Source organism: Vigna umbellata, chromosome 2 (assembly GCF_029865625.1).
Source record: "Vigna umbellata cultivar VRB3 chromosome 2, Vumbellata_1.0, whole genome shotgun sequence".
In the NCBI taxonomy this organism is placed as follows: domain Eukaryota; kingdom Viridiplantae; phylum Streptophyta; class Magnoliopsida; order Fabales; family Fabaceae; genus Vigna; species Vigna umbellata.
In genome coordinates, this window is record NC_142166.1 from 51126740 (window position 1) to 51153264 (window position 26525).

The 26525-nt window shown below is 33.7% G+C and overlaps 4 protein-coding genes and 1 non-coding gene across 5 annotated transcripts; 1 reads left to right on the top strand and 4 right to left on the bottom strand.

Moving 5' to 3' along the window:
- The first annotated feature begins 1334 nt into the window (after positions 1-1334).
- On the top strand, positions 1335-5917 carry LOC148204265 (uncharacterized). The gene has a single exon (XM_088107867.1). It carries the CDS (start codon positions 1346-1348, stop codon positions 5915-5917), a length of 4572 nt encoding a protein of 1523 aa, XP_087963993.1. The 5' UTR covers positions 1335-1345.
- LOC148204266 (small nucleolar RNA R71) lies at positions 1880-1986 on the bottom strand. The gene has a single exon (XR_015784572.1). It is a non-coding gene; the product is annotated as a small nucleolar RNA R71 (small nucleolar RNA).
- A 1559-nt stretch (positions 5918-7476) lies between the features above and the next one.
- ATSBT5.2 (Subtilisin-like serine endopeptidase family protein) lies at positions 7477-10888 on the bottom strand. Its single transcript, XM_047314808.2, has 9 exons — positions 10623-10888; positions 10266-10522; positions 9960-10071; positions 9356-9869; positions 9111-9211; positions 8703-8945; positions 8480-8594; positions 8176-8386; positions 7477-8084 (listed from the first exon to the last, which is right to left on the bottom strand). The coding sequence occupies exons 1-9, from the start codon at positions 10871-10873 to the stop codon at positions 7528-7530; spliced, it is 2361 nt and encodes a 786-aa protein (XP_047170764.2). The 5' UTR covers positions 10874-10888; the 3' UTR covers positions 7477-7527.
- A 3378-nt stretch (positions 10889-14266) lies between these two features.
- On the bottom strand, positions 14267-17776 carry LOC124839078 (CO(2)-response secreted protease-like). Its single transcript, XM_047314821.2, has 9 exons — positions 17407-17776; positions 17037-17293; positions 16834-16945; positions 16227-16740; positions 15942-16042; positions 15537-15782; positions 15325-15439; positions 15023-15233; positions 14267-14926 (listed from the first exon to the last, which is right to left on the bottom strand). The coding sequence occupies exons 1-9, from the start codon at positions 17661-17663 to the stop codon at positions 14364-14366; spliced, it is 2376 nt and encodes a 791-aa protein (XP_047170777.2). The 5' UTR covers positions 17664-17776; the 3' UTR covers positions 14267-14363.
- Positions 17777-20789: 3013 nt separating this feature from the next.
- LOC124839074 (protein FD-like) lies at positions 20790-22649 on the bottom strand. Its single transcript, XM_088108062.1, has 3 exons — positions 22278-22649; positions 22125-22201; positions 20790-21233 (listed from the first exon to the last, which is right to left on the bottom strand). The coding sequence occupies exons 1-3, from the start codon at positions 22594-22596 to the stop codon at positions 21156-21158; spliced, it is 474 nt and encodes a 157-aa protein (XP_087964188.1). The 5' UTR covers positions 22597-22649; the 3' UTR covers positions 20790-21155.
- Between the last annotated feature and the right edge of the window lie 3876 nt (positions 22650-26525).

Here is a 26525-nt window from a genome sequence, read left to right on the forward strand (position 1 = left end):
TTTATTAAGCATTATAGTTGTTTCGGATCATACAGTTGGATTTTGTGTTTTTTCTTGTTAATAGGTGTTTTGTGAGATTTAAAATCACAAATCAGAAAGAATAAGTGCTTAAGATGTCAAGGTGAAACCAGAGAGCATCACAACTGAACTATGGTTTTTTTACCCAACCTGTGGATTTGCTTCAGGAGATGTAAACTCAAAACCAGAGAGCATCATAACTGAGTTGCGGTTTTTTCGACAACCTGTGGATTTAACTTAAGTGTGCAGAATGGAAACCAGAGAAGTTAACACCCAGATTGTGGATTTTTCCATGCACTGTGGAAACGGTCAGAACAACAACCTCTGATATTACGTGGAATTAAAGATTAAAGAAAAACCAAAAAGAGACAGTTACTGAGAGAAGTAACGGACCAATTCCACTTCTTTGGAGGGTGAACGCACAACGCACGTAGGGGGAATATATTGCCACAAAATTTGGAGACGAGAAAAGGACACGGACAATCAGAGGATCCAGGACGCAAAAGTTTTCTTCTTCTTCTCCTTGGGGTTTTTGGTGATTTTTATTTTCCAGTATGCAGAACTAATTTCCTTTTTGTTAGAGGATTGATAGAGTACTTTTGATTATACTTTCTGAACCTTTTCAATTGATGTTGTTTAATTTTAATTATCCTTGTGTTCTATTTATGTTTTGAATGTCTTTCTCTATGAGCAATTTCACTATTGGGAAATTGGGAATTGCTTGCGATTGTAAATAGAGCAGATTAGAAATTGTCACAATTGGGAAATTGGGCGTAGCTAATTAGTTTGCAATTGAGATGATAATTGTTCTTCATAACTTCATTAAATTTGATAACTGGCCTAAGGGATTGGGGGTTAGAATTTGATGAACACGTTTGCCTATCTAAGGAATTAGGGGTAAACAAGCTCTTAATAAACTCAATTAGATAATTATAATTTGCACATCAGTTGGGAAGGGTTAAGAATTTATATGAAAGCGTACAAAAATTCAATTCTCTAACATTGTTTATTTTAATTAAATTTTGTCATTTGTTTATGTTCACTATTTTACTTGAATTTTGGTTGCTCAAAATTATATGAATTAGTAATCTAGTACTCAACTATTTCAATCTCAGAGGACGATATTTTATTACTACAATAACAATTGGTACACTTGCCAAATTGTTAACAAGTTTTTGGCGCCGTTGCCGGGGATTGATTACTGTTGATATTAGTGATCTAATTGGCTTAAGATTTGAGTTGTAGATTTTAGGGAATTTTTATTTTTATTTTTGATTTTTTTTTTCTCACGTAATTTCTATTGGAGTATTGTTTTTTTTAGTTGTTTATGCGAGGTACTGTTGCCCCAGAAGAATTGCTTTTCGATTCAGAAATTGAACGCACTGCTAGAAAAAATAGAAGTAGTGCAAGAAGAAGAAAGAGAGAAAGAAGACAAGAACAAAGATTAATTGAACAAGAAAAGGAGGCATTAACAATGGCAGACCAACAACCTGTTAGAAAGACCCTTCGTGACTATTCAATGCCAAATCCTAATAGTTATCAAGGGAGCATTGTGAGACCTCCTATTCAAGCTAACAATTTTGAAATCAAGCCTGCGTTGTTGCAAGTCATTCAACAAAATCAATTTGGAGGTGCAAATTCAGAAGATCCTAATTCTCACTTGGAGAATTTTCTGGCAATATGTGATACCTTGAAAATTAATGGAGTTTCAGATGATGCAATTCGTTTAAGGTTGTTTCCCTTCTCACTACGGGATAAGGCAAAAAGCTGGCTTCAATCACAACCTCAAGGGAGTATTTCTACATGGGAGGATATGGCTACAAAATTTGTAACTAAACACTTTCCTCCTTCCAAGTCAGCTAAAATGAGAAACGAGATTACTACTTTTGTGCAACAGGACACTGAATCTTTATATGAGGCATGGGAAAGATACAAGGAGCTAATTAGGAAGTGTCCACATCATGCCCTACCAGATTGGTTACAGGTGCAGATATTTTATAATGGTCTTTCATCCTCTTTTAAAGCAATTTTGGATGCAGCAAGTGGAGGATCATTCAATCTCAAAACACCAGAAGAAGCTTTGGAGACTCTTGAGTTAATGGCAAACAACACAGTGAATATGCAGTTTGATCGTCAAAATAGAAAAGCTGGAGTGTTGGAGGTTAATACTTTGGATGCTATCCTAGCCCAGAACAAGTTGTTAACACAACAAATCACTGATTTGACTCAGAAGTTGGGAAATATGCATGCAAATAATGTTAATACAATATCTTCAGTGTGTGACTTTTGTGGAGGAATGCATCAGAATGGTGAATGTCAGGCCACTCAACAAGAGGCACAAGTGAATGTAGTGGGACAACAACCAAATCAGTTTTCTACCAACCTTAATGCAAATTGGAGGCACCAACAAACCAGACCTTGGAACAATCCAATCCAATCTAATCAACCAAAGCCTCCATATCAGTATCAAACACAACCTAGCAATCAAGGAAACAAGATGTCTACGTTGGAAAATGCATTAGAGAAGCTAACTATGCAAACTTCTACCTTTGTGGAGCAGACCTCTAATTTCATGAATGAAACAAGGACTAATTTCAAGAACCAGGAGGCTTCAATCAGGAATTTGGAGAATCAAATTGGTCAACTTTCAAGACAACTCTCAGAGAGATCTCCTGGAACATTTCCTAGTGACACAATACCAAATCCAAGGGAACAATGCAAGGCAATTCAATTGAGGAGTGGAAGAGTGTTAGAGAATGAAAAAAGGAGTGAGATGGAGAGAGAGAAAAAGAAAAGAGTTGATGAAATAGTAGAAGAGAGTGCTGAAAAAGAAATTGAGAGAAAATGTGAGGAGAAGGAAGAGGGAGAAAAAAATCAAGAGAGTGAGAAAAAGATGCGTGAGTATGTCCCTACAATTCCATTCCCTCACAGGTTGAAGAAGCAAGAACAAGCGAAGCAATTTGCAAGATTTCTTGATGTCTTTAAGAAGCTCCACATTAATATTCCTTTTGCTGAAGCATTGGAGCAAATGCCAAGTTATGCTAAATTCATGAAAGATTTGTTGTCAAAGAAAAGGAAGCTTCAAGAAGATGAAACAATTATGCTCACAGAGGAGTGCAGTGCAATAATTCAACAAAAATTACCTCCTAAGTTGAAGGATCCAGGAAGCTTTGTAATTCCATGTGAGATTGGAAATATAACAGTGGGTAAGGCATTGTGTGACCTTGGAGCAAGTATCAATTTGATGCCTTTGTCCATTTTTAAAAGGCTAGGTATTGGAGAAGTGAAGCCTACTATGATAACTCTACAATTGGCAGACCGTTCAATGACTTATCCTTATGGAATTGTGGAAGATGTCTTAGTGAAGGTGGATAAATTTATTTTTCCAGCTGATTTTGTGGTTCTTGATATGGAGGAAGATTCTAAAGTCCCAATTATATTGGGAAGACCATTTTTAGCCACAGGAAGAGCAATGATAGATGTAGAACAAGGTGAATTAATGTTAAGAGTAGCGGATGAAAAAGTAACATTTTCTATAAATGAAGCAGTGAAGCATAAATTAGACAAAGAAGACTGTTTCAGGGCTGAAACAATTGACTCTCTTGTGTTGGAAGAGATACACTGTCATGTGAGGAAGAATCCATTAGAGAGAGCTCTATTGTCAGGAATGGAAGCAAAGGACTTGAATAAAAAATTGACTGATGAAGAGGTGGTGAAGTGTGCTCATCAATTAGAAGTTCTCAAGCCAATATTCAATCCCAAGAGAGGAATAGAAGATCTACACAAGAGTGAGGACGGAGGAAAAGAGACATCCAAGATAGAATTGAAACAACTTCCCTCTCACCTTAAATACATGTTCTTGGATGAGCAAAAGCTAAATCCCATAATTATGAGCAGTGAACTTACTACCACTGAGGAAGATAAACTTTTAAGGGTTTTAAGAGAGCATAAATCTGCAATAGGTTGGAAAATTGAAGATTTGCAAGGCATTAGTCCTACTATGTGTATGCATAAAATTTATTTGGAAGAGGACTTTAAACCTGTACGTCAACCACAACGAAGACTAAACCCTACTATGAAGGAAGTGGTAAGGAAAGAGGTAATTAAACTTTTGGATGCGGGCATTATCTATCCAATCTCTGATAGTGAGTGGGTGAGTCCTGTTCAAGTAGTACCCAAGAAAGGAGGGATGACAGTAATGACAAATGAAAATAATGAACTCATTCCTACAAGAAAAGTCACAGGGTGGCGGGTATGTATTGACTATAGAAGATTGAATCAAGCCACAAGAAAGGACCATTTTCCACTTCCTTTTATAGATCAAATGCTAGAAAAATTGGCAGGACATGCATATTATTGTTTTTTAGATGGTTATTCTGGTTACAATCAAATAGCAGTAGCTCCTGAAGATCAAGAGAAGACAGCATTTACATGTCCTTATGGAGTGTTTGCCTACAGGAGGATGCCATTCGGTCTTTGCAATGCACCTGCAACTTTTCAAAGGTGTATGTTTTCCATTTTTTCTGATTTGATTGAAAATTGCATTGAGATATTCATGGATGATTTTTCTATTTTTGGTTCTTCATTTGACTCTTGCTTATCTAATTTAACCTTAGTATTACAAAGATGCCAAGAAACTAATTTAGTGTTAAATTGGGAAAAATGTCATTTTATGGTGAAAGAAGGTATTTGTCTTGGTCATCACATTTCTTCTAAAGGTATTGAGATAGATAGAGCAAAAGTAGAAGTAATTGAACAATTACCTCCTCCAGTGAATGTAAAAGGAGTAAGAAGTTTTTTAGGTCATGCAGGTTTTTATAGGCGGTTTATTAAAGATTTTTCCAAGATAGTAAAACCGATGACTAATCTTCTTGAAAAAGAAGCTCCTTTTGTGTTTGATGAGGCATGTATGCAAGCATTTTTAACCATAAAGAAACAACTTATTTCTGCTCCTATAATTATAGCCCCTAATTGGTCTTTACCATTTGAAATGATGTGTGATGCTAGTGATTATGCTGTGGGTGCTGTATTAGGACAAAGAAAAGAAAAAGTGTTTCACGTTATATATTATGCTAGTCGTGTTTTGAATGAAGCTCAAAAGAATTATGCCACGACTGAAAAAGAATTGCTTGCAGTAGTGTTTGCTTTCGATAAATTTAGATCTTATCTTGTTGGGTCTAAGGTTATTGTTTACACTGATCATGCTGCTTTGAGATATCTGTTTGCTAAGCAGGATGCCAAGCCACGATTAATTCGATGGATTCTCTTATTACAAGAGTTTGACTTAGAAATCCGAGATAAGCAAGGTAAGCAAAATTGTGTTGCAGATCACTTGTCAAGATTGAAATTTAATGACATGAACCAGGATATGCGGCCTATTTCAGAGGAATTTCCAGATGAGAAATTATTAGCTATTACTTCCTTGCCATGGTTTGCAGATTTTGCCAATTTTAAAGCAGGTGGTATAATTCCTCATGGTCTTACTTTTCAGCAAAGAAAAAAATTTCTGCATGATGCTAAATCTTATTTTTGGGATGATCCTTTGTTGTTTAAAAGATGTGGTGATGGTATCATTAGGAGATGTGTCCCTGAAAATGAATTTGAGAATATTCTTTGGCATTGTCATGGGTCAGATTATGGGGGACATTTTAGTGTTGAAAAAACAGCTTCTAAAGTCTTACAAAGTGGATTTTATTGGCCTACCCTCTTTAAAGATGCTTATAACTTTATTAAACATTGTGATAGATGCCAAAGAGTAGGAAATATTTCAAAAAGAAATGAGATGCCCTTAAACAATATACTTGAAGTAGAAATTTTTAACAATATACTTGTTAACAATTTGGCAAGTGTACCAATTGTTATTGTAGTAATAAAATATCGTCCTCTGAGATTGAAATAGTTGAGTACTAGATTACTAATTCATATAATTTTGAGCAACCAAAATTCAAGTAAAATAGTGAACATAAACAAATGACAAAATTTAATTAAAATAAACAATGTTAGAGAATTGAATTTTTGTACGCTTTCATATAAATTTTTAACCCTTCCCAACTGATGTGCAAATTATAATTATCTAATTGAGTTTATTAAGAGCTTGTTTACCCCTAATTCCTTAGATAGGCAAACGTGTTCATCAAATTCTAACCCCCAATCCCTTAGGCCAGTTATCAAATTTAATGAAGTTATGAAGAACAATTATCATCTCAATTGCAAACTAATTAGCTACGCCCAATTTCCCAATTGTGACAATTTCTAATCTGCTCTATTTACAATCGCAAGCAATTCCCAATTTCCCAATAGTGAAATTGCTCATAGAGAAAGACATTCAAAACATAAATAGAACACAAGGATAATTAAAATTAAACAACATCAATTGAAAAGGTTCAGAAAGTATAATCAAAAGTACTCTATCAATCCTCTAACAAAAAGGAAATTAGTTCTGCATACTGGAAAATAAAAATCACCAAAAACCCCAAGGAGAAGAAGAAGAAAACTTTTGCGTCCTGGATCCTCTGATTGTCCGTGTCCTTTTCTCGTCTCCAAATTTTGTGGCAATATATTCCCCCTACGTGCGTTGTGCGTTCACCCTCCAAAGAAGTGGAATTGGTCCGTTACTTCTCTCAGTAACTGTCTCTTTTTGGTTTTTCTTTAATCTTTAATTCCACGTAATATCAGAGGTTGTTGTTCTGACCGTTTCCACAGTGCATGGAAAAATCCACAATCTGGGTGTTAACTTCTCTGGTTTCCATTCTGCACACTTAAGTTAAATCCACAGGTTGTCGAAAAAACCGCAACTCAGTTATGATGCTCTCTGGTTTTGAGTTTACATCTCCTGAAGCAAATCCACAGGTTGGGTAAAAAAACCATAGTTCAGTTGTGATGCTCTCTGGTTTCACCTTGACATCTTAAGCACTTATTCTTTCTGATTTGTGATTTTAAATCTCACAAAACACCTATTAACAAGAAAAAACACAAAATCCAACTGTATGATCCGAAACAACTATAATGCTTAATAAAATGATTCAATTAATATAATTATGCATGCAAATGGCCTAAACTAAACTACTAATGCAACTACATTTTATTTACCTATCAAAATACCCCACACTTAAACTTTTGATTGTCCTCAAGCAAAGGAAATTCCACTAATGCAACAAAATGATGAATGAATTTAAATGAAAATATACCCTCTTAACTCAAGTTCAATTCAACAATGATATTCCACAAGCACACCTTTCACAATTGTTTTAGACTAATGAGACTAACTTGTTGGGTCCCTAAGTGCAAATAATTATTTGAGATATGACACTAGACATCAAGGCAGATAATATTTGAAATTTTTTGGTGTCTCATTAAAAGGATTTCCTATTAGGTTCCTGACTTAGAAGACATTTACCTGTCAACTAAGCATGGATCTTCCACTCAATTACAATAGTCAATACTCAAGCATCAAGCATATACACCACGAAAAACTTGGCTTACATTTATTCATCTATACTTTAAATTTGGTTACTTAGTTAATACAAAAGGACTTCGAACCATATATTTGGCGTTACTCCAAGTGATAGATCCAAACAGATCTTCCTTTAGGGAAGTTAAAGTTGTGGAGAAAATAACTTTGTAACTTAGTTTTTTACTACTCTTCGTAAATTGTAATTTATTTGGAGTTAGTGTGACTTTTACTCCACTGGGAGCCTCAACCACTGGGGAGTACACTGTTTCATCTTCTTCACCAACATTTGTGACAGTCCTACTCACACTGACAGTTCCTTTGCCAGTGAAGTTTACTGCTATGGAAGGGTAGTTGATGTTGGAGACAAGATCAGAACTTGAATCCTTGGGGCAATTGAAATTGTCAGGAACAGTTCTGGAGATGACCTTAACCGTGGCTATGTCAAGTCCAATGTAACACAAGAAGTTTAAGTAGTCGATAGTGTCGGTTTCATAAATTAGCCCTGGCTGCAATGATTCAGATGTTGTCATCTCCCCTGCTCCATAGTCATAAGGTGTGGCTACTGACCCTGAATCGGTTGTTATAGCTGTCTTCGTGTTGTCACTTTGAATTGCTGCATTTATGTAGAAAGATAGGAGTTGATACGTTGGTAGATCACACTGATTACAAATACAGCATGAGAATAACATGCGCTAGCTGCTGACCTGAAGTCATGATGGCAGATTTGATTGCAGAGGGACCCCAACTGGGGTTGCGTGCTTTGACAGTGCTAGCAAGTCCTGAAACATGTGGACAGGCCATTGAAGTCCCTGAGATTATGTTGTACTGTGAGGGCTTTCTTCCTTTGGGAACTTCGTCTGAGCTACTTTCAATCCATGCGGCCAGAATATTAACTCCTGGTGCTGCAATATCAGGCTATATAGGAAGAAACCAGAGTATGTTTAGTGTTGAGCATTGAGATTGGTTTATCGTAATTCTATTCATGTCACACATCTTCGTATCATATACCTTTAGAATATTGCTTGATAGAGATGAAGGTCCTCTTGATGAAAAGTCTGGCACAAGGGGAGCAGGTTTATAATCAAGAACTGTAGTTGTTGGTAGAATTGTTGCTGCTGGATTGCTTCAATATTATCATATGCATGGTTAGATGGTACGTTCAATCTTGGTCTCAAACAAGATTCAAAAGCAATTTCTAAAACTGACAGTGTTTTCTTCTGAGTGCACTTACTTGGATGAATTTATGTATTGCAGTATTGAGGCACCATCTTTTGAGCTAATAACCGTTGCAGGGAAGTCCCCGTAATATGAAGCTATTGCTCCATTTGAGTCCGTAATATGAACTAGGCCTATTCCTCCCAGGGTTTTCACTGTGTCTATTATTTCACTAGTTGAGTATTCATCATTTCTGCCATCACATAGCACAATCTTCCCTTTGACTTTGCTTGCATCTAATGAATCTGGGTGACATTGTCTGCATTTAAAAATTGATTCAATATTTTGCCGAGAGGCTTTTAATTATCAAACCAACAGATATCATTCCTTTGTTCATTTTATGCTGTCCAATTCCAAACCCCTGAGGCTTTTGAGCACCGAACCACTTGCGAGTTTTTATAAAAGCTTGGGAGATTTTGCTTACCTTGCTTCAGTTAAACTACTCTCGTTCGTCTTGGAAGACTCGCCGTATACCAATGGATACTGAGCCGAATTTGAAAGAGGGGAGAAATTTATAGCCCTTCCCTGAAGTTTAATAATAATTATCAATATGGGCCAATATTAGATTACTCGTACATATAAATAAAAAAATAATGTGATAAAATATAAAATTATTCAATAGTATTTTTAAGTAACTAAAAGGCATAATATGATGCATTGAACACGTACCTTGATGGTTTTGTTACCACCCAGGACCACGTCGGACTGAAAATCTCGGTCGATGGTCGAAGCTGCAACGGTTAAAATCCAAGGCGCATCGTTCACAACCGTGTTCGAGCTCGGTCCATCATTCCCAGCGGAGCAGGCCACCACGATGCCGCGCTCCACGGCGTGGAACGCTCCGATCGCAATCGGGTCGCTTGTCAAGTCGGGTCGAAATCCGGGTGATGCACCGAGCGACAGCGACAGAACATCGACTCCGTCGGCAATGGCATCGTCAAACGCCCCGAGAATGGCGGACCCACTGCACCCAAAGTTAGAACACACTCTGTAAACCGCCAATCTTGATTCTGGGGACCCACCCTTGGCGCTCCCCGCCGCCAGACCGTAGTACGATGCGTTGGTCACGGCGGCTCCCACCGCCGTGGAGGCCACATGGGTCCCGTGGCCAAGCGAATCCCGTGGCGTGTTGTCACCGTCTTCCCCATTAGGGTCAGTGTAAAATCTTGCCCCAATTAGTTTCCTATTCAAAGAAAAGAAAACTATAAGCTAACAGTTGCATAACTGTTTAGATGTTTATCATTGTTTCCATTGGTAGAATTTGGGGTGCAACCTGTTGCAATTAGATGCATTAAAGTCTGATGATTTCACGCACGTGCCTTTCCAGCGCGATGGAACAGGACCCATTCCCTCCTCACTAAAACTCGCTGCCTCTGGCCATATACCTGAAAAATACACCCTTTTTCTTCAAAATAATACTTTCTTAAATCATCAAACATTCATGTATTTAGTACATCATAAGAACATATACATGTGTAGTATACTAAGTGGTTATGTGTGATATCGACAATGATTAATGAAAACTATACGTTAGCATGCACGTATTATGCAAATATCATTCTTCTTGGTTATAAATAACCTGTGTCTAATATGCCAAGGATAACGTCTGAGGAGGAAGAAGAATTGGAGAGCGTTTTTGGGTTGGCGTCGATTTTGACGTGAGTTTGATATTTTAGGAAATCCCAGGAACGAGTTGTGTGGAGCTTCAGAATGGGGTCAGGAAAAACAGACACAACACCAGGTTTCTGAGCAATTGAATTTGCCTCCTCTTTTGATAAACGAGCTGCGAACCCTGAGAAACCATGCTTGTAGTTCCGCACCAAAGCCTTGTCATTCCTTCAATTTACATTCACATTAATCTTTTGTCGGGTAAAAATCATGCAAAGTACAATAAAATTAATTGATTGAAGTCCACGTAACATGTAATTACGTATACCTTCTTATCACTGCATTGAGAAGCTGAGCATGGTCATTCCGAAGAGAAGCATTGGAAGAATCCGCAGCTCCCATATAGACGATATAAACTTGTTTACCGTTGCTACCATTTTCTGGTGATGAACTTGTGGCTCCAAGAAACACAAAAAGAGTGAATATATGCAACAAAAGTTTATTATTGCCTTGCATGTTAATCAGTTGTAACTTAGTGTGCCTTGAAGAACTCTTGCAAGTTATGGTATATAAAGGCATGGATGGATGGGTGCTTAAATGTGTGTGAGCACTGAATCAGCAATTGTGATTTGATTTGCGGTGGAAGAAAAAGTGCAATCTGCGATGGTGGAATTATGGCATGCTTATTCCTTATGCGCACTGCAATTACGCGTCAAGCACTGTGTCCACGGAAAGTGCGCCATTTGAAGATAGAGTTACCATATAGTAAAATTTTGTAGTTGGTGCTAACCACCGTATATTTCATAACTAAGAGTGGAATAGCCTAAGATATAATGTAGCATGCCAACATTACATATAAAGAACATCATCTTATTTTAGCAGTTAAAGCTGGACAATATGTATGGTATCACTCAACGTCATTGTAAAGGAATTAGGGTTGGGGAAAGAAGATGAACAATTATTTTGACAAAATTAGTTAAAATATATATAGGCATATACCTAACCAATGCACTAAGTAACCAGGACATGGAAAAGTTTCCTAGTCCTGAATGAAGTTTTCAATTTATGGGTAGTGTAATCGAAAGGTAAAACTAGTTGTTATTTCGGGAATCTTAAATGTGAATCTTCGAAAAAGTAGTAAAATCTGAATGGATTGGTGATTCTTGATGTAAGTTTCTGAAGACTGAGGGAAAATCCACCCGCAAAATTCAATAAGAGAGTTTTAATATTTATATGAATGCATGAGAAAGAACGAGAGAGGGAGTGTATTTCTTTTCAAATACCATTACCATATGTATTTATATAGCTTTTCGACGGTACGACTTTAAGGTTCATTATTGTTTTGTTCTACTTGCATACGTCTTTTTATCTTTTATGACTCTACACTAATGAATGATTATAATAATATGTCATTATTATTTTTGTAATGTGTTTATGTAGATAAAACATCCTATAAAACTAGAGGTATTTTGGTTGTCTAATAAGTGAGGGAAACTAATTTTAATTATTTTATGTTTTAAATTGTTGAATTTACTGATTGAGTGATCGTAATATTGATATAAGAACTATTAAGTTGTGTATTAAACATGATTTATTGAATTGAGTTTAGGTTTTTAAATTTGTATGATTTGATTGCATGTTGAGTTTTGAAGTAGATTAAGGAGTAACATTGCAATTGTAATGATTTGGACAAAGTTGAATAATTGTAATTGAAATTGGATAGGTTTGTGATGTTTATATGTTTAATTTAGTTTGGCAAAGTCTCTTTTATTTATGTTCTTTTGTTTATTTGTGAGTTATGTGTTGTGTTTTTCTTTTTACAATGATTATTTTATTGATGTGAATAGATGAAAATAGGAGTATAAAAACACCTATTTAACTACAAGAGTCCATTGTTTTAATAGTTGAATGATATTAAAGTTAGTTTTATAATATAATCATAGTTAGTTACAGGTGATATTATTATAGTTATATATTGTAATATTGTACTAATATATAATATATATTAAATTATCTCTTTTCATAATATTTATAATAAAATATTTCATTTTTATTGTATTATACTGTTAAAAAGAGATGTCATAGATAATATTAAATAATTTTTTTAATCAATAATGACAAAAGAAAATATATGTATTAAAATATTGTTCTAATTGAAGGTTATATTTTTATTAAATATTATTCATTTTAATTGAATATATAAAACAATTATGTGATGTAATATTTAATGTATTTTAAAAATATATATTTTACTAAAATATAATGTAAATGAAAGACAGATAATTCTGAAAATTAGCGTAAAATGTGATTAATAGAAGATGGAGATTGAATAAAATATATGAGTGGATTCTGACACAAATTAAAAAGATTATCAAACTGGAAATAATGATGTGGTGTGGGAATGGCAAGTTCGGCATTTGTGGGGAAAAGCTTATCTTGTTTATCCATTATAGAGAAGAACAGAAAGAAAGGGTTTTGAGTTTATTTTAATGGTTTCTCAAATCTCAAGTCTTCAAGTGATTGAGCTGAATGCGTATTCCCACTTATTTTAATTTGTTGTCTGTCTCTGTATATGTGAGAGAGTGAGTCATCAGAATTGCAGTAGTGCGCCATCATTTAATTTTCCCCATTTATCATATTTTTTTCTGATATTCAAATTGCTCAACCCATAAGTTAGTGAACCACATTATTTAATTAATTAATTAATTAATAGGTAGCAAAATGTTCCAATTGGGTGCAATATGAAGTGTCAATGAATATTTCAACTCTTGAGAGAATTCCAACACAATGATGATGATGAAGATGAAGAGAGAGATGTTTACAAGCTTATGGGATATGAGGCGTTCGTACACTGTTAACTATGATTATACGAAGGTGAAACATTGCTGCTGAGAGTTTTTTTCAGATTTAAGCTGGCTTTATTTGGAGATTTGAGAGAGAAGGAGGGGATAAATTTAAAGGGGTTTGAAAATAAAGTGAATTTTGTTTTTGTTAAGAAATTTGAAGATGATTGATCTTGAATTTGAAAATAAAATTTATAAAAGTTTTGTAATATTTTAATGATATGATAAATAAAAAAATATTTTAATTAATAAAAAATGAAGATTATTATATAAAAGTAATATTAATAATATTTATTATTAATATATTTATTGATAAAAATATTATAAGAAAATAAAAATAAATTTAAAAATAAATAAATTTATATTTAAGTAAAGTCAAATAATAATATTTAAAATTTATTATTTTAAACATATTTTACAGCTAATAAAAAATATTTTGCTTATATAATGTTTAAAACATAAAAAAATAAAAATATAAACATTTAAATTCAAAAGTTGAAATGTCAATTGAAATCAAAAACTTAAATTCGAATGCATACTGATTTCAGGGTTATGTATTTTGAAAGTTGAGATTATTAAAATTGTAAAAGGGCCGAATCTTAAATCAGTTTTATAACTGCATATTATCATATATTAGCTTTAATAATATTGATCTTTTAACGAATACAAGTACAAATGTAAAAGATTAAATTATACTTATGTTTTATACGTTAAATTATTGATTGAGATAGAGTTTGGGAGAGTTTTTCTTCTCAGCTATTAAAAGATTAAAAAAAATGTTTGAAAAAGTAGTATCAAAATATATATCTTTTCCATTTTAAAATTTTAAGTATATAACATATAAAGAAATTAAAACATAAAATAATTTTTTAACGGACATTATAATCTCTTTGTTTGTAGAAAAATTTCAGAGGATCTAAACTCAACCAACAAACGCATTATATTTTTTATAGTAAAATTAATTTCTGACTTTTCCCTATATATATATATATATATATATATATATATATATATATATATATATATATATATATATATAATTTTTTTTCTTCAAGAGAAAATAATACTTTACTTCGTACCACTTCTAACACTACTGATTTAAATGTTTATCAGCTTGTGTGTAGTAACCTTAAACAAAAAAAGTAACTTTGAAATTATATAAGATACAGTGAAAAGCTTACATATTGACAAATATTGGGTTTCATTTATTCATAGTTCCTTCTAATTTAGCTCTTAATTAATACAAATGGACTTCGAACATCATATTTACCATTACTCCAAGTAATTGATCCAAATAAATGGTCCATCGACATGGTCGACGTGAATGAAAAGATAACTCGGTAGCTTAGTTTTCTACTATTTTTCGTAAATTGAAGTTTATTTGGAATCAAGTTGACCTTTATCCCTCTAGGAGCATCGATAACAGGAGAGTAAATTGTTTCGTTCTCTTCGCCAACATTTGTAACAGTTCTAGTAACTTCTACAACATTTTTCCCTTCGAGGTCGGAGATTGCTATGGAAGGATAGTTGATGTTGGATATATGATGAGAACTAGAATCTTTGGGGCAGCTGAAATTATTAGGAACAGATCTCGATATAATCTTAACCACGGTTACATTATATCCAATATAGCATAAGTAGTTCAAGTAGTCAACTGTGTTGGTTTCATAAACTAGCCCTGGGTGGAATGGTCCATACAGTGTCATTTGCCCTGCTCCATAGTCATAAGGTGTGGCTGTTGATCCTGTCTCCGTTCTTATGGGAGCCTTCAAATTGTTCTTTTGAGTTGCTACATTGGGAAACATACAAGGGTGATTATGGTTTCGAAAAATGAAAAAAAAAAAGGTTTAAATGATTAAAATTTATAATGAAAGAAAGGTCAAACCAGTGGTCATTATTGCTGATTTGATTGCAGAAGCACTCCAAGTGGGGTTTTGAGATTTGATGGTAGCTGCAAGTCCTGAAACATGTGGACATGCCATAGAAGTACCCGAGAGGATATTGAACTGTGAGGGCTTTTTATGTTTAGGAACGCCTTCTCTCTGATTTCCGATCCATGCTGCAAGAATGTTGACCCCTGGTGCTGCAATATCAGGCTACAAAGAAACCAAGTTCTATTTATAGTTAAGAATTAATTGCTGGTAATTAATCTTAATTGCTAGTAATCTATCTGTAATGTAGTCCTACCTTGAGAATATTCTTGGAAAAGTCTGAAGGCCCTCTTCCTGAAAAGGATGGGATTATGGGCGCAGGCTTAAAATCAAGGATTGAAACTGTTGGGAGAATTGTTGCCACTGGATTGCTTCAGATTAAATTATGCACATACAATTAAATTAGCTTGTGAATTCTAAAGTTATCGATGTTTCTAAATATTGAGCTCATCCACAATGCAACCTTACCTGGTTGAATTAACATACTGAAAGATTATGTCAGCATCTTTAGAACTTATCTCTGTTACTGGGAAGTCTCCAAAATCTTTTCTTTCTGCTCCTACTATTGGGTCAGAAATGTGAACCACACCTAGTCCACTTACCTCCCGCACAGCATCAACTTTCAAACTAGTTCTATATGAATGATCTTTACCGTCACATATGACAATCTTCCCTTTTACTAGACGTTTAGCGAATGCACCTGGGAAGCATTGCCTGCATTCATAGTTGATATGGTTAATTTTCTCTGGAAATTTTACACATACTTGATCAAATGCGTGTTTCTCATTCTTTCGTTAATTCAATAAAACGATCTAGAATTTTAGACTTGCTAAGTTAGTGTGCGACCAATTAACGAATAGATTGTGTGCATACCTTGCGTCAGCTGACCTGGCGTTCTTTGCTTTGGCAGACTCACCATATACAAGTGGATATTTGGGTAGATTTGAAAGGGGGGAGAAATTAAGAGCTTCACCCTGAAATTTAATCGTTATGTGCCCAAACAATTTAGTAAGTTTATTTTGTGGGATAAATTCGTTTTTAGTTCTACTGTAATTATTTAATTTTTAATCAATTGATAGGGGAACGTTTCTATACGTATATAGAAATGACATTTCTATTACATTAACAAATACAATTAAAAAAATTATATTAATATACCTTGATGACTTTGTTATCACCAAAGGCAAGGTTGGACTTAAAATCCCTGTCTATCGAAGAGGCAGCAACGCTAAAAATCCAAGGTGCGTCATTCACCACCGTGTTTAAGTATGGTCCGCCGTTTCCCGCGGAGGCAACCACCAAAATGCCGCGCTCCACGGCGTGGAATGCCCCGATGGCGATTGGGTCGTATTTCAACTCGGATCGTAACCCAGGGATGGGACCAATCGACACCGAAATCACATCGACCCCATCAGCAATGGCATCGTCAAACGCCGCAAGAATCGTCGAGCCAGGGCATTCATACTTGAAGCACACTTGGTAAATCGCCAACCGTGATTCCGGGGACCCACCCTGGGCAGTCCCCGCCGCCACTCCGTAATATGAGACACCGGGCACGGTGACTCCCGCCGCTGTGGCTGCTACGTGGGTTCCGTGGCCGTCTACATCCCTTGGTGTCTCAAACACTTTGTCTCCATTAGGATCACGGTAATACCTTGCTCCAATTATCTTCCTAAGCAAAATAAAAAATGATCATGTTTATTAAATAGACAAGATTAATGATGATGCGATTTACATTTAAGCTTGATTTAGGGTATTTTTTTACCCGTTACAGTTTGATGAATTGAAGTTAAAGGAGTTCATACAAGTGCCTTTCCAACGGGATGGAACGGGACCCATTCCCTTGTCGCTAAAGCTTGCTGACTCTGGCCATATACCTGAACAAAATTCCGTTTTTGTATCCATTAGTTAACTTGTGAAACATATAATTCGTCATAACATCAAATAATTAGGGTTTAGATAATGAACCTGAGTCCAAAATGCCAATGACGACGTCTGATGAGGGAGCAGAGTTGGAGGCCCTGTTTGGGCTGTGGGTTTTGGGTAGTGGGCTTTGGTCCTTAAGGAAATCCCAAGAACGGGTTGTGTGGAGCTTCAGAATTGGATCCCGGAAGACAGAGATCACACCAGGTCTGTGAGCAATTGAGTTTGCCTCCTCTTTAGTTAAACGAACAGCAAACCCAGAAAAACCATGCCTGTAGTTGCGAACCAGAGCATTCTTGTTCCTTCCAATTATCGAAATGTAGTTGATTTCAGGAGTTGCTACTTGGCAGAGAAATATAACAATTTTTTGTAACGTTATTTTTCCTTTGATTATGAGCTGTGTTAACTAATTTACCTCGCTAGCACTGAATTCAGAAGATAAGCATGATCATCCCGAAGAGAATCTTTGGCGGCTCCCATATACACGATATAAACTTCACGGTTAGTCTGGTTGTCACTTCCATTCCCTGCTTCTGCAGATGATGATGATCTTGATTCTCCAAGAAACACCAAGTGAACAAAGAATAATAGCAAGAAAATTGTGTTGGCTTTCATGTTCCTATGCTCTCGTAGATTGCAGGAGCTAATGGGAGCATGCGTGGTTGGTAGCATCAGCAGACATGTGTATGTTATATAATAGTGTTAAGCTACTTCTGGTGTTAAAAAAAAAAGAGAAGCCATCCGCGATTGTGGAGCTAATAATTGCATTCTTATTCCACAGCGCACTACAATTACGCCTCAACGCTAAGTGCGGCATTTGAAGATGTAGCCTACATAAAAAGTTTGTAGATGGTGGTGCTCGCCACCCCATAAACCGTATCTGCAAGTGGAGGCAGCAACAAGTTAGTGGAGATTATATTCACACTATACAGCTTGCCAATCAATATTATTATACACATACACCGCGTGATTTCATATCCTCACCACACATAATATATAATTCCACATTATTTTGACCTTTCATTATGATTTATACCAGAAATATCATGCAGTCAAACGGCAGGACTTTATTTCATAGCTGAGGAATGATCAAGGTAGTCATTGTAGTGAAAGTACATGTTTATATTAATATGAGACAGTCAAATTTTTGTAATATCAAAATGAATATTTTATATTACTGGGCTCTCATTTCCAAACTATCTCCTTCTCTGGACAACTTCTTCCTGCAAATGTTCTCCACCTGCACCTTCATGAGGTAAGAAAATGTGAACTTTACCCAAATGAAAAAGTAAATAAAAATCTAAATTTTATTCTTTCCCGCTTCATCTTCATCTTCTCCATCAGCACCGCACCACTTTCAATGACCTACCCCATTTTCCCTTCACTGCATAATGTACCAGCATCTGCAACCTCCCTATCTGTTATTGTATCGAGTTCAGCATCTCCGATTCTCACACATTTAGTAACAGACTCAAAAACTGGAAAATAAAATATTAGAAAGCTTGCAGCATGATTGCACTCAAATTTGATCTGCTTACTGCTTTTTCTCAATTTACTACATTTTCATGCCACCGGCGTGAGAGGACGTTGAAGAACATCATCAAACTGTAGTGCAGACGCTGTTTCACGGCGGTGGTTTAGCTGGTTTTCATGGCATGTTGTATTCCTGAATACAAAATTTATATTTGGGATTTTATATTATACAATCCGGAAAATGCAATTAAGAACTGAAACGTAAACGAAAACTCGCTGAAAGTATAATGCATAGACACCAACACCAGGAACCACTTCTACAAACTTCAAAACACTCCAACACACCATTGTCTAAATTAACTGTCCGAAGGGTAATATTGGTATTTTCAAAAGTATGGGGTGCAGGAAGAATTTTCTTCTTGGGCCAAGCCCGACAATTTTTTTCTTTACAATATTTTCGTGTTTGTGTCTGAAGATCATAAATAAAAATCCATTTAAACCCTAACAAATGCACTCCACGGATTCAGACAATTCGATGATTTTTTGTCATGCTCCATTTTCTCAAACTTTGTGGATTATTTTTATTTATGACAGAAAATTTAATTAAAATCCGAATATTCAAGTATATTAACATGACAACTTGTTATAAGACATTTATTTTAATAAATGAGAATCAATCTCGATATCAACTAATTGATTACTAAATATTTAAATTTAATTTAGATTGGATAAAATGAGTTAACTAAAATGTGATATTATGTCTAACTTCGTTTTTTTTTTTTTATCTAAGTTATGGAACCACAGTTTTGATTTTTCTCTTTTAAATGATAATATATGACTTGTGGCCACTTGGTTAGTTTTAATAAATTGTCTTTTAGATATTTAAGTTATGGCAACGAAGTTTTGAAATATTTTATTTGAGTTATTTAATTAAAATAGTTTTATTTTACAATGTTTCGAAAGTAGAATTTCTTTGTACGATGTTGAAAATAGTGTTGTATTTTTCCATGGTAACATGGATATTGAGTTTTGTTTTTAGTGCTGACAATATTTGAATGACTCCCTTACCCATGATGCTGTTCCAGGTTACTACAGCTATAACTTTGTAAAACTTTCATTGTCTTCTGTAAATATTAAATCAAATATAGAATAATTACACGTCTTATCATGTCACATCACCCAAAACTAATAATTCAAAGAAACAGTAAGATATATCAAATTTACAACTTCACTTGCCCCACCTCATTAATAAGCTTCGATCTAAATCCAAAATAAATAAAAAATTTAACTGCATAATATATATAATATAAGTTTAATATCTATTTTCTTTCTCTCTTCAAAGTTTTTCTTCTTTTTTTAAGTTCAGTATTATCCTATATTTTATAAAAACTCACGTTAATCTTTTTTATTTATTTCGTTAAAAAAACTAACGACAAACTTGTTTTACTGATGAAAACTTAATGACTGGATAAGTAAGAAAGATTAACATATACTATTTTTTACAAAGTATAAAATATTAGTGAACTTAAAAAAAAACAACTTTAAACATATCTACAAACCAAATTATCAAAATAAGTATTAAACCTATTAATATATAAATTATATTAACGTGTATACTTAAACAGTAAATATTAAATTTCAATTACATTCAATAGCTAAAATTTAAAATATAGTTAAAAAATTTATGTTTCGAAGAGAACAATCAATCTAAAAAAATCATAATTTTAACTTAAATATGGGTAAAATCAAACCCTGGTCAGACTCACTTCACATGAAACAGAAGAAAGTTTGCTTATTGTTACTATGCCATCCATTATTTATTAATTTATAAAATCAAAAAATTTATTAATTTTTGTAGATAATTAACTTTTAATAAAAATTTATCCTTAAAGATTATTTCATTTACAAGAGTCGTCGAATCTTACACCAGCGCAATCATGATTTATTTATGATGGGAAAGATCCTTTTGTTTTCTTCGCTGACAGACTCAATCTTAACCCTGACCTTGTAGCTAATAGTCACGTGTTCTAATGATCAGAGGTCGAACTCTCACATGATCATGTCCCTTGGAGATTTATTTCAGCAAAATCCTAGGAAACGAGATTTTGTTGCCTCTCCCAAATCTAAGAACATGTGAAGACACCCTCTTCCGTATAAAAACACGAACACGATTAGATAAGATTTTTGTTTTTATTATATAGTAATAAATAAAATTAAAAACAAATAAAATCATTCCGCTTTCCATTAGTTTATTTCTAACAAAACAACCTTTTTTTTCACTTACTTTTATCACATATTCTTTCTTTACCAGCGGAATAACCGAGATAGGTGTAATTTCTCCATGAACAATAACATGATAAATTGCAGAAGAAGACAAAAGTGGAGGATTTGATTGTCCTTTTACAAAAGAAAAAGAAAAAGGTAGGAAACATCAAACAGCATTGGTGGGCCAGTTTCATTGGCCATCCTTTTTGGACAATAAAGGGCAGGTAATAGAAGTGAGAATTGGGTTTTCAGAAACATAATTGTAACCTAAAATAACAGAAAAGTGTGGTAAGGAAGTAAATAAAAGAAAGTGTGGGGATGGCTCAGAAATATTTTCTTTATCGGGGGGAGTGCGGAGAAAGGGTCCAATAAAGGTTTGTCGGAACATGTTTGGACCACTTTGCAAGCATATTGCAGCGATGCATCTCAAAATGGAGATGTTGAGGTTCTGTAGAGACTGTGCTTTTTCGGAGGTGCACCACCACATTTCAATCGAATTTTCATCTGTACCAAAACAAACGAAAATGTCAAAAAACTCCAAAATTCTCAACTCAGCAATTAAAAGCCCCAGAAACTGGTCCAAATCTCTTCCCTCTGATACTTGTCTGTGCCGTGCAGATGAAAACGGAAAGGATATAAAAGAGGAGAAAATGGTGAAAATTAGAAGTTTGAAAAGATAAGAGTACAGAGAAAGTTTACAAAAACTCAACCACACTTCATGAAAAAAAAAATGAAAACTCCATAAAGTCCGTTATTAAAAAATTCAATGATCTTAATTAAATTATAATTAACTTGTAATTCTTTTAATGTAATATATTAAATTATACATAATATTAATGATTTTTTATAATATTAAAACCTTAACTTTACTAATAAATGTCATTATCTATAACATCCAAAAATTACAAATCAAAGTAAATTACATGTATCACGATATTAATTTTAACATCGATAATTAAAAACTAACCAAACATAGTTAATATAACTATCAAAGTATATCATGTATTTTCTTTTATTTACAAATTTATAACCGCTATTCTATTTAACGGACTGATCACGATCAATACGACACTAGTTCTGCACAACCAGCAGTTGACCGAGGAGGAGGAGGTAAACGACAGGATTTTTTAACCGGTTGTCGTTGTGTTCTTGCAATAAAAGTTTGCAATTACAGAATGCGTGCCATGTTTTTTAAAAGTGAAGAAAAAAAAAGTAGAATCTTACCTGAGTAAGGTAGGTAGAATTAGGTTAAAAAAATTATAACAGGTTTAAAGATTAAAACTTGCAAAGGAAGAGAATTATATGGACTAAGTCAAGATATTAAGTTTTTTTATTGCAGAGAAGCTTGAGAAAGAAAATAATTTATTGAGAGAGAAAGAGATTGAAATAGCTGACCTCTTCAACCTGGGTTCTGAGTGTGGAATTTTCTTGTATTAAAAGGGCAAGTTTAGTTTCCAAGTGGTTTTGATAAGCCTGAGGAAAGAGCGTTAATGGATGTTAACGAAGTAAAGAAGAAAAGAAAAGAAAAAGAGAGTAGAAAGATGAATTCCTGTTGTTTGGCTCTTGAGCGAGCAGCACAGTCTCGACTCTTGATGAGGCGCTTAAACCGTTCCTCGGAGTTTGCAGAGTGAGAAGTGCATGCTTTGGATTTCAAGATTTGTTCAGTTTCGGAATGCGATGATGAGAGAAGGGGCAAAAACTGGTGAAGGGTGATGTTGCGAGAAGAAGAAGAAGAAGAAGAAGAAGAAGAAGAAGAAGAAGAAGGAAGGATTAGTGGAAGAGATGAAGTTGGAGTTGGAGATGGGGATGGTGAGTTTGAGACATGCTTCCTTCTGCAACAATTACACGTTGATGCTGACGCCATCATAATGCTTATCGATTCACTCACTTAGTGGCCTTTAATAAAGGGACTTTCTAATACCTAAATACAGTCAGTGATGTTAGAAATATATTTATATTATCGACTGATTAAAATGAAAAATGCAGTGCTGTCAACACGGTTACCGACCTAAATTCATTAGATTCATAAACATTTACATTAATTCACTTGGTTAATAAATTTTAATTTAATTCGACTTAATGATTAAATAAATTTGCTTATTTAATTATAATTTTTTTATTTTAAAATAATAATATTTTTTTCTATTTTTAAAACTAAAAAGATTTTAATATAAAATTATGTTAAATTTTAAAAGCAATTTAAAATAAAAATAATACAATCTAAAATTATTTTAAATTCTAAATTTAATTTAAAAATAAATATAAAAAATAAAATTAAATAGATTAGAGAGTTAATTTGATTCTGAATTAACCAAATCCTCGTTGGATTCTGTAACATCTAAAAAATATAATTTTAAATTATACTTAAGGATCTTTACATTTATAATAAAATAGAACAGTTACAGGGGAAAATAAAGTTAATGTACAGTTATCCTAAAATAACCATAAATTTAAAACTTTAAAGAAACTTAAACTGCTACTATTACAAGTATAAACCGAACGGTCATACAATCAAAGTATAAATCGAACGATCCTAGACTAATACCAAAAGAGTACAAGACCGAACGGTCTTGTTCTAAAACTACCTTCTTCTTCCGGCACTTGCTCCAAAGAAGCTTCTGCACCTTCTGCTCACACCCACAAAGTGATCATTGCAAAGACAAGGATGACCGAACGAACAACATGACAAGACAGAAAAATAAGGGTAGGCTAGTGTAATTTAATTAACTATGAAAACATCCAATTCATACAAACATATAATACAATCATACATCTACAGAAATCATACAAGCATGTTATGACCACCACTTTACACTGACCGTCCGGACTAGTATGAATATAAGCTATGGTCATTCGTGCAGTCGTGGGTGGTAATCTGAAAACCTTATGATTACCATAGCATGGAAATCCCTTGAGCTGCCACACGAGGTTAGCCCGTTATTCCTTACCTTAGTTCAAGGTAATACATACCGCCCAGGCTAGGGCCTCCTGTTATTCTCACCACATGCATTACCATTCTCTACTTGAGATTTGGTGACCATTAGAATGTTAGGATGAACGCCAATACTAAGCTTCCCCTATTCATACTTTTACCACAATACAACCAACCACTGAGACATTCCTACTTGGAATTCTCTTCCAGATCCATAATATAATTGTCACATCATACTTTCTCATCCCATCACAATTATCACACCGTAACTTAATACCATCCTACTTTCACATTACATTAGAATTATCACTATTCCTCATCCATCACATCTTTAAATAAATATCACACACAACAGTAAAACAAAAATCCCACCTTTGAACACGACCGAATGGAAGAGATCAACATAAACTATGGACAAGACCGAATGGAAGAACACTTCCTATATATGAATATGACCGAGTGGTCATCTAGAGATTAAGACTTATGCATGAGCCAAACACTATTAGCTTAGACCAAACACTATTAACTTGATCCAAATACTATTGAATTAGACCAAACACTTATTGGTTAATGTCGACCACTAGTAGACCATACCGAACACTATTATCTTAGACCGAACACCCTTAGATTCAATACAAGTAACATGCTAAGTAATATGAGTGCTAGTCCACGACCGAGCACTTCTAAGACAATACATGACCGAGCGGTCATCAAACATATAAGACCTATAACAGACCGAACGCTATATTGAATTTAATAGTAGCATAAGACCGATCGGTCATTAACTGAAATTCCATAATAGCAGAACTCAGTTAAGACCGAGCACCCAAGAATACCGAACAGTCATTAATAGGTAAGGTCTCATAGAGACCAAACAGAGTTAAGACCGAACACCAGCACTAGACTAAATTCTAGTGTATAACTGTTCTGTCATTAACTGAAAACTCCACAGAAGTAGAATTCTGTTAAGACCGAACATAGTGGGAAGACCGTACGGTCCATGAAGGTCCTTCAGCAAACTACATAATTCTGCAGAATGACTGCAAAAATTATGAACAACACCAATCTTACCAATTTTATTATACTCACCTAACTTATAATCCTTCAAGCTTATATCATACCTTTTTATACATTAATTAAGAGTACCTAAATCTTTCTAATATCATTACAAGAGTTTCATTCACAGATTTGAGGATCAAGTTGACCGAACGTTTATGCTGGAGCAAGGGTCGAACAATATTAAGGGAACTGAAGTATAACTCTAAAGTTAGGACCAAAAGGTAACGTTTTAAATAAGGATGTTAAAATGATGAAAAGAAGACCGATGTCATTTTGAGGGTTTGACAAATTCGATTTAAAATTCATCCTATCAAAATTTTAATTTTTTTTAATCAAACTTAATTTAAATTTATAATGTTCAAAATTAATTAATTATTTTTAATTTATTTTGAAAGTATTGAAAAATATGTTCTTTTCTAATAATTATTTTAGTTTTTTTACAATGGATAAAAATAAGCATACATAGTTAGCATTTCATTTTAAGTGAAGTTTAATATATCTAATATGTGAATATTTTTAAGAAATTATTTATAATTTTAAAATATGATACGATTCTTATAATATAAAAATATAGTTAAAATTGTATTTTTTATAATTGGTGAACGATTTAAAATAAAATAAACTTTTTAGCTATCCTCCCAACCAATTACCCAAAACTTTGCACCTCCAACAACCCCTTAATTTGGACATCATGTATTCATTTTTTATATCATCTTCTTTATGTTTTAATATTACTCCCAACACAAACTAAAAAAAAAAACATTGTTTAATTTTAAACAAAGTGCTTAAAAAAATTGTCAACAACTGGATTTTTTGTTTCATTAAAATGAGAGTTGAAAAGGAAAGAAAAGAAAAATTAATATTGTTTAAATTAAGGTTTATATAACAAAATAAATATTCGGTATACATATTTTATTTTTAACATGATTAATTAAAAATTTTATAAATAACGTTCAATACTTTTTCCTTTTTTTTTTTTACATTTGTATTTTTCATTTTTTTTTTCAAATACATCCCATCAACTAAATATTACACGACCTAAACAGATAGTTAGCAGTTAATATGATGTGATGGAGATAACTTAGTTGGGTGAATAAAGATATTTGACATATTGCCATAAAAGAAAGTACTCTGAAAGATAAAAATGCAGTGAAAGTTAGATACCACATTTAAAAACAATGACCTAACCACAAATATTAGCTTTGTCCCTAATGAATGACATGTTTCATTTAAGTTGGTGTCGGTGGTGAAAAGTAGGAGAAAAACACCATTATCCCAGAACAAAACCTATAAAACATTATTTGGTTTATGCCTTTGCTAAATCACTTGTTTGGTTGGAAAAATAGAAATAAAATGGAGGAAAAATTAGATATTACATTATTATTTTTGAGAAGAAAGTTAAAAAAATAAAGGTTTTTTTTTTCTTTAATCATATACATATGTTCCACTCCAAAGTTTAGATGAGGCCGAAGTGTTGACTGAGTTTCTGTTTGTTTTTTTATAAATAAAATATGAAACACCTTTTGTGTGTGTAAGTAACTCTAAAAATAATATGAACTATTTTTAGAATATCAAGATATAGTTGGAAATGACTTTTCCTTCGACAATATTACATTTATTATAATAAATAATTATTTAATTTATAAATTAAGGCTCTGTCTGTTTGAAAAGATTTACTATGCATGCCAAATTGTGAACCCAGATTCTAAACGAAATTATTGTTCGATTTTTATGATTTGAAAGGAAACATATTAAAATGACATATTTAACTTCGTATTATTTTCCAATTCTTGAGGTTGGAGATG